The sequence below is a fragment of the Hippocampus zosterae genome, chromosome 8 (genome assembly GCF_025434085.1).
Source record: "Hippocampus zosterae strain Florida chromosome 8, ASM2543408v3, whole genome shotgun sequence".
Classification (NCBI taxonomy): domain Eukaryota; kingdom Metazoa; phylum Chordata; class Actinopteri; order Syngnathiformes; family Syngnathidae; genus Hippocampus; species Hippocampus zosterae.
In genome coordinates this window covers 8632208-8641202 of record NC_067458.1, presented here as the reverse complement: position 1 = coordinate 8641202, position 8995 = coordinate 8632208, and the positions used below count along the sequence as shown (strand labels likewise).

Here is an 8995-nt window from a genome sequence, read left to right as displayed (position 1 = left end):
ACTGCAAGTCTGTGCGGATAAACACACAGGCATTCACACATTGACACAGTAATCCTGTAAACATTTGGGATAAAATGTCATGGCGGGACACTCGTTGAGCTTTAAACATTTTACTTAGAAAGGCACAAACTATGATTTCCTGGTAAATTATTCTGATGTAAGAAATAAAAGTTGAAAGACATCTTCCCCAATGTAAAATCAACATTTTCGGCCATAACTCAGATATAAGCGTTGTGAAGGACTCTTCCTAGATCAGTCTTTATTAAGTTTTGTTTTCGTAATTGTTAATTCCAAACCTAAAGTTTCCACTGTAATTGTTTTCTGATGTTTCCAAAAGTGCAATAATAGTAAGAGAGCTTACTTAATATCTGTTTCTCTCGATCTTCCACAGTACCTGAGGCCAGTGACTGTGCTACAAAGTCCACGTCGACAGACAAAAAAAGCCAGAGGAAAGGGGGGGAAAATATGGAACTCCAGAACACTATAACATAAAAATAAGTCTTCAACGCAGGGATTTGACTTTGAAAAATGAGGATCCAATTACAAAAAAAAGAAAACAAAACATAAAAATCCTCCAAAATTCTGTTATAGATGACAAGCTTCCGGTCTCTCAGATTTAACATGATCATATTTTCACCTTTCCTCTTTACTTTGATCCCAAAACACACACCAAAGGAAGAAAAGGAAAGCAATAAAAAGTTTCTTAAGGAGCAGAATTCTGATGGTTCCCCCTGATCAACAGCTGTTTCACTGTTGGAACAACAAACCTTTATGGAATCTAGAATACAACAACTGTTTCAAACAGTATCTTTTTTTTCATATTCACGCCACAGTTTCATTGTTACAGCTTTTTAAAACATTTTTTCCCTAAGCCCCCCAATCCCCTCCCTCTTTGTAATGCAGGCAAGTTTTTTTCTGCTGATCAAGGAATCAGAGTCTGTTGTGAGTCAGTATGACTGCAACATTCCTTGAACACGCCAGCAGCCAGGGAGCACTGAGAACGAGAAATATAGAAGCAGGGGCAGGGACGGTGGAGAGTGAGGAGGAAGTAAAGTGAGGGGGGTAAAGAGGTGGGGGGGGGGGGGGTAATCTGGGCAGAGAAATAAGGACAGGGAGGGCTCTGTGTAGTTGCTTCCATTTAAAACTTGACAGTGATAACAAGGTTTCAAGTTCTCTCCAATCGCTTCCTTCACTTATGCCTCTGGAGGGCTTTCCTCTTTCTCCTTTTGAAGAAACAACAGCACCTGGAGGATAAATAGACGAGACATTTTTGTTAAAAACAAACCCTCTCGCGTATACAATAGTGGGGGGAGAGGGGGAGGGGATTACTGGCATAATTAATCAAAAGTGGGGCGCACACGTACCAATAATTGGGCCATTTTTAAGACCTGATTGTTTGACATCTTTCAAAGATGATCCTGACCTTTTATCCTGTGATTTGGTGTGAGAAAAATCTTTCCTCCTCAGTCTGCTTGGAAGCCCGTCAGGGTTAACAGTGGTCATTATTAAACAGGTTCAATGTCTACTTATATATTGATCCCCTCCCCCCAAATGCTAGTCCAAGTCAACAGTTGACTCCTTCGGTTTCTCTTTGTCTATATCTATTATTGCTTCTTGTATTTTTTCCCCTCTTTTGGATGTCCTATGACACCATGCACGCTCTCTTCGGTCAGTCTCGGTATTATGACACATTTCTATGTTGGGGAAGGAGATTCAGAATTATTGGTTTGGCTATTATCCTTATTGCATCTATCATGATCAGATTATATTAATATATTATATCCAAGCCTCTAACCTGTTGTCCCATATAATATCTTATACTATTTACTGTATGCACCTGAGCCACTGCGAATTCTCCTGTAAACCTGGCAATATCCTCGTACAAAGTAGCACTGTTGCAGGGTTATTGGGCATGTGTAATGTTGCTGTTTTTAAAAGATTCTATCTGTATTTTGCTTTTCGGTTAACTTATTTTTTCTAGACTGCAAATCCAGACTCATCGCTGGACCAGCAGTTGAGTCTGGTGTGTAGTCGCATCAAGCGTATTTCTCAGGCGTGGCAAACCAGAGCAAACAGACAGCCAAGAGCGGACGTGATGTTGAAAAAAACCCTCTACATCATCTTTTGAAATAAATACTGCCAGCTTCTCGGGCTTCCATGACTACATGTCTTTCTGGTAATTTAAAAATGAATGTAATGCATCTCTCCCTTACGCCATTCTGAATGTAATATGAGGATGGACTTTGGCAGCCAAAGAGTGACATTGTTCACAATGGATACGTCACAGCAAGTAAACAAATTTGATTGGACAGTTCATTTTGAATCAAGCCTTAACTGCGGTAAACTTGGTCTCCACATCCATTTTGTGAGTGTGGCTTACCAGGTCACATTGCCATGTTCCTTCTAGCAGGGGGAGTATACATGGAATTTAACATTTTGGCTACAACTGGGTGAATACAAATTCATGATAAACAGGGATATACCTCAAATTGTGTTTCCCACAAAAATGGTGGGTGGCTCACCCCCCCCCACCAAAAAAAAAATGTACAAAAAAAAGCCACTTGTGGTCTCATACTTGGTTTCGTCGGCCACTTCAACCTCAGTGGGAGCAGTGATGGGAGCATTGGAGTGTCCAGCTGTGGGATCGTCAGTGTTCAGCTCGCCATTTGTTGAGCTCATCACCTGCAAACAAAGACACCAAAGAGCTAAAAAAACACTCACACATGAGAGTAGGGCGACAATGCAAAGACCCATATTCATACTGTATCTGTGTGCCAGCCATCTTTGAGCGGATCAAATTGTGTAGTCACTTAGGAGCGCTCCAACTAAAGCAACTTCATGGAAGCTTACATGCTGCAGTACTACTGTCCGAACACTAGGTGGCATAATTGAGTTGCAGCAATGAAGGCTTCTGATTTCAGGAGCTCTACCAAATACTTATTCCAATCAAATATGGGAAATGGCAATGGAATTGTAAATTGCTGCGAGGGAAAATAATTGATTTATTGTACATGTATATAAAGCTCTCTCATTGAGCTAACCGAACAATCATGTCATGATAGTTGCTGCTAGATGTCACCTCTGCACGCCCCCTCGCGTAACAGGCAATTAGCAGATGAAGCAAACTGCCGCTGTGAGAGCAAACAGAACGGACGGACAGGGATTCAGCCAGTTGAACGAACGCACACAGCAAAGGGTTGGACAGAGCACAGGCAGCGTGAAGTGTGTGAAGGATGACAGCACCGGCACACGTAACCATACAGCTTCATGCACTAGCCATCCAAGCAGCAGCATTAGCAGCAGTACCTGGACAGAGCCCCCCAGCCGCTCAGCTGTGAGGTGCGACCCCAAAGTCTCCTTATTGGTCACAGGGGTGGGCTGAGACTCACTTCCTTTTGGCTCAGGTGACTTGATGCAATTGCAAAAAAAATAAAAAAAGACGGTGGTGAAGGGGCAAGAAAGTGAGGGGATCAATGTGGTGGGAGTGGGGGTGAGGGTAGAGTAGTGGGGGAGAGAAGGGACAAGGAAGAGGTGGGGTAGGTGAGTATAAACAAAAGAAAGGAAAACAAAAAGAAACAAAACAATTACAGAAGACATCTCCCAAGCAGAAGCAGGCTTGTTAAGACATACAATGTTAAATAGAGGAGAAGAGGGAAGCAAAATTTATATGACGCACAGATCAACACACTTACAAAGTCATGCAGGAGTAAAAGAAAAACAGCCTTGATCAAACCTACTGGCACCGAATGTTGAATAGACACAGCTATGTATGATGTTGTTCTGTCAATTTACAAAGTGCCGTTACAAAATGTGTAGTGCTTCCCCTTAGCCCATTTTAATTCTGAACTGTACTGTTTCAGGATATTACAGTTTACAGCCATGGGCAATGTGCATGCCAGTGAAGGTGGGACGTGAGAGGTCACAATGATTCATCGAGAGCAATAAGAGATGCAATCTACAGTGTGTCTTCATTTAAAAAATGACTTGTATACTTACATATCTGTGTCTATCAGAAATGTTTTGTATATTCGTCATTCTAAGCTATTTATCTTTTACTAAGACTAACAACAAGGTACGGCTTTTGGATATGGCTGGTAAAATGGGGGGAAGGGGGGGGGTAAGTCCACGCTCGGTCACACACTAAGCATATACTGTATTGTCAATTCTGATATGAACAATGCAGTCTGTATTTTCAAAACAGGCATGCAATGACCAAAGCTTAGAGTGGCATGGTATCAGAAATAAAATCAATACCCAAACAGTGATTTGGTTGACAGCTAGTGCAGCAAAATTCAACTCATGACTGTGGAGGTAAATGTAAACTGTCTGGCGGAGACTTGGAACAAATGACTCACTATTTAACATCGCTGTCACGGCATTCATGTGTGGAAATGAGTGGCAGCCATTTTCTCAAGGAAGTTGCTTACAGTTGGATTCAGCGAGAATAATCAGGCGGAGGAACTTGAATGACTGAGTTGGTTGGTCAGTCGGTTGGCGGACTGGCAAGAGTGTGTTGTTTAGGTAATATTGCTAATGGCCTCACCTGGTTTTTGGTCTGCTGTTGTGCTTTGTCCCTGCTGCTGGGCTGCAGGGGAGCATCACTAGGGATAGGGCCTATTGGTGTGGGCTGCAACAAACACAAAAAGAGTTAAATAGAGAACATCTGAACGAGTTGAAAACAGAGCACGGAATAACAAAGGAAAGGGTGTTATATCCAGCACATTCGTCAAGTATTCACAGCACATCAGTTCTTCCACATTTTGATACGGCCATATTATAAAGTAGAATTTTGGTTGTTTTTTTCCCCCTACTAATTTCTACACAGACCACACCATAATGACAATGCGAGAGGGGGGGGGGGGGGAATTTTGAATATTTAAAAAAAAAAAAAACCTCCCTCTGAAATCACATGTACGTATTTAGAGCTTTTGACACAAAGCTCAAAATTGAGCTCAGCAGCATTGTATTGATCATTCTTGAGAGGTTCCTACATCTTAATTGGAGTGCACTTGTGGTAAATTCAGTTGACTGCGCATGATTTTGGAAGGCACACAACTCTCTATATAAGGTCCCACAGGTGGGCTGTCACTTGTATGGAGCTTTTCTGTCCTCGGTACTCAAAGTGCGGCACAAAATTTCTTCATCCATTTACTCATGACCCAGGATCAGGATAAACTGGCGGGTCAGTTTCTTGCTCAAAGACACTTTGACATGGTCACAATGGCTAGCGATCAAATCTACAACACCTCTGGGTTGGGAGACGACCACTTTACCTCTGAGCCATGCCGCCCTAAAGCGCATGTCACGGCACAAATCACACATGAACATCGAAGGAATTGTCTATAGAACTCCACGACTGGATTTTATCACGGTACAAATCTTGGGAAGGGTACAGAAACATTTCTGCTGCTTTAAAGGTTCCAATAAGCACATCATTCATAAACTATCAATCATAAAGGTAAGAAATTGCAAAACAAGGACAACTCTTCCTAGAGCTGGCAGCTCGTCTAAAGTGAGCACTCAAGAGGAGAAGGAGTCAAGGGAGGTGACCTAGAAGCCTATGGTCACTATGTCAGACCTCCAGTGCTTCTCTGTGGCCAGAGCAGAATCTTCCAGAGGGACAACCATCTCTACAGCACTCCCACTAATCTGACCTTTGTGCTAGAGTGGCCAGACAAAAAACAAATTAAGTAAGTGGCACATGGTAGCCTGCCAGGAGTTTGCCAAACGGCGCCCGAAGGACTCTCATGCCGTGAGAAAGATGATTCTCTGGTCTAAAAAGTAAAAAAGAAATTCATAACTCTTTGCCGTGAATGACAGGTGTCATGTTTGGAGGAAACCACGCACAGCTTATCACCTGACCAATACCATACCTGCAGTGAAGCACGGTAATGGCAGTATCATGAAGTGTGGATGATTTTCAACGGTAGGAACTGGGACACTAGTTGAAAGAAGAATGAAGAGAAATCCTAGATAAAAACCTTCTCCAGAGTGGTCAGGACCTCAAATTGGGGGCGACTGCTTACCCTCCACTAGGACCCAAAGCACACAGACAACAAAGGAATGGCTTCGGGCCAACTCTATGAATGTCCTTGAGTGCCCAACCAGAGCCCAGACTTGAATCCAATTGAACATCTCTGGAGAGATATGAAAACGACTGCACTGACACTCCCCATCCAACCTGATGGACTTTGAGATGTGCTGCAAGGAGCAATACGCAAAATTGCCCAAAGATAGGTGTGGCATCATATCCAAAGACTCAAGGCTGCCATTACTTCCAAAGTTGTATAGATGAAGTACTGAGCTTAGGCTGTGACTACGTCTGTACGTATGATGTCTTAGTTTTTATTTTAAATACACTTGCAAATATTTCAAACTTTTAAACATTGGCATTATGGGGTATTGTGTGTAGAATTTTGACGGGGAAAAAAATGAATGCACTCAATTTTGGGATGAGACTCTAACATAAAATGCGTAGAACTGTGAAGACTTCAAATGCATCCATAGGTCCTTGGACTGTAATAACAAATGCAGTCCAGTGTAATGCATAATTTCTAGGTTTTAGAGGACACTCACCAGGGATTTGCCGACCCAGTCATATTCATAGTCAAAGACGTAGCCGTTTCTGTCAAACAGATCAGTGAAGAGCTTCCGCAAGTAGTCGTAGTCAGGCTTCTCAAAGAAGTCCAGCCTTCTCACATATCGCAGGTAGGTGGCCATCTCTTCTGTATCGAAAACGGCGTTAGCATCAAAAGCGATGGTTCAAAGCAGAATGATATTAATATGCTCCAATCGATGAATTCCACTCACCAGGGAAGCTTTCACAAAGCACTTCTATTGGGGTCGCTCGTTTGGTGTCACCAATTTTTTGATACCTCTCCTTCAAAGTTTCCGCCTAAAAAAAGAAAAAGAAAATATGTATCATTATCAAACTGAAATTTGGTCTGGCCCAAAACCGAAGACAGCGTGAACAAACAGATGGCACATTCAAATGTCTGTACACTGGATTCTTTGCAAGTTATTTCATTCTGTGTTCTTTTGTTCTACCTTTGACAGACAAAAACTTGGCAACTACAGTATACAAAAATGCTATATGTTTTTTTTTAAAAGACTTGTTTTTTGTTGTTGTTTTTTAAAACCAATACTGTCTTAATGTTGGGTACAACATTAAATTGGAGAACAAGAACAACACAAGACATTTAGCATTTCAAATGTCAACGAACATTTCTATTTGCATTAGTAAGATAAGTGGTTGTTGCGAGTCATCAATAGTTTGTGATAATGGGTGAAAAATTAAGTATAGTACGGTAAAGAGACAGAGCCCTAAAACTAATTGCTAAAACCGAGTAATTAATATTGCCCTAAAATTATTTATAAATGCTCAAATGAACTCTTTCAAGCCAAAAATATATCACAAACTATAATGCCAAAAAACTTAAAATATAATTTCAAACTCATCTTGCAACATTTTCCTAAAAATATTTTAAAAAGGAGAGATGAAAGAATTTTTAAAAAACATGCACAGGAGTGCACAGGAACATGTACTTTCCATAAACTTCAATAACAACCCAGGCTAAACTCCTCCCTGTATACAAATATGATGGTGTCTCAGTCGAGTCGAGATTTAATGTATCATTTCAACATACTTCCTTGACAGCAATTACTACTTTCCTATAAACCAGGGCTTTGACGTCATCTTGTGGGTTCTTAAGAATTATAGAAAAAGCACAAAAATCACAAATAGATGTTTTTCCGGCAAGTAGCTCAGCAAAGATTCTAGGGAAAAACAACACAAACAGGCAATTTTTGAATAGTCAACTATGCATAGGCTAACATATGTATCGCTAACTAACCATCTTTTTGCCCGGTCAATTAATCTTTTAAAAGGAATAATAATCAAATAATATAAAATTTAGATTCTTGCTATTCAAAGTTAACGTGAATCGGCAAATCTCAGACTTTCTGTTGGGGGGGCGCATTCCTTCAATGCAGTGCAACTACAACCCTCAAATAGCTGCAGCATATTAATGTTGCAGTTCATATCTTACAATGAGTTATTCTACATGGCGGGTCACATGGTTGTCGTGATCCACATGTAAACTACAGTATGTAATAAGGGGAATCAGAGGAAATAAAATATAAAGAAAAGGAAAAACTGGCGACACGACCCATAAAAATGCCAGGGATATGTTTCTAATAAGAAATCAAAATGAAGAGATTGGGTTTCTTTTGTAGATTTATTTTTTTGCGGATCATACGTCAATTGTGACCAAGGCCATTTGAGTGTGTTGACATTGTGAATTCCAGTCCTGGTCACTCTACCCTGTCATTGTATTTTATGCTTGCTGCCATGTTACATATTGATGACAATGTGGCTTGGCCTAAGCTAAGCAACCTCCCCCTCAGTCATCCATCCCTCACATTCATCAACAACAGGCTTCCTCCCACATAACAAATGCTCAGATGTCTCACTCTGCTCTTATAATTTGCTAGAGAGACAGTCTGGATCATACCTGGTGATAAATCCATCATTAGACAACAATTTCTGAGTAGATTCTTGTTATTATCTGCTCTGACAAGAACCAGCCTACAATTCAAGTCAACTTTCTCTAAAGTCATTTTTACAATTCAAGGCATAAAAAAAAGCATCCAACAAGTGAAACTTGAGGCTGACACCGAGACTTTGTTGTCCATTCTTTGGTTTGACGCCAAAAATACAACACAATACAACAAGAATAGACCTTGAATTCTTTCCCGTATGAGAGGATGGAGTTATTTTCCCGAGATCATCTAGATAAACAATGCGAGAGACTGCACTGAGGAGTGCAGAAAATGTAAAATCAAAGCAAAACACAGCTGACGACACTCATGTGTATTGGAAACAATGTAGTACGATACCTTTAAGCCCTGCCAAGGGAGGCTACCTCGAAGGAAGTACATGAACATGTGACCCAAGGCCTCCAAATCGTCCCGCCTACTTTGCTCTGAAAATGAC

The 8995-nt window shown here is 41.0% G+C and overlaps 1 protein-coding gene across 4 annotated transcripts in view; it reads right to left on the bottom strand.

Annotated features, from left to right (window-relative positions):
• Positions 1–94: 94 nt before the first annotated feature.
• The window catches only part of csnk1g2b (casein kinase 1, gamma 2b), a 35585-nt gene continuing 26684 nt past the window's right edge, over positions 95–8995 (bottom strand). Inside the window, exons 6-12 of one of the 4 annotated variants that reach the window (XM_052073927.1) lie at positions 8899–8984; positions 6811–6895; positions 6577–6725; positions 4544–4627; positions 3307–3408; positions 2576–2682; positions 95–1244 (exon numbers count right to left, since the gene is read on the bottom strand). In XM_052073927.1, coding sequence (XP_051929887.1) covers positions 1190–1244; positions 2576–2682; positions 3307–3408; positions 4544–4627; positions 6577–6725; positions 6811–6895; positions 8899–8984 — 668 coding nt within the window. In that variant the 3' untranslated portion in view covers positions 95–1189. The remainder of the gene's footprint in view (positions 1245–2575; positions 2683–3306; positions 3409–4543; positions 4628–6576; positions 6726–6810; positions 6896–8898; positions 8985–8995) is intronic. The other 3 variants (XM_052073928.1, XM_052073929.1, XM_052073930.1) reach the window with 3 other exon arrangements.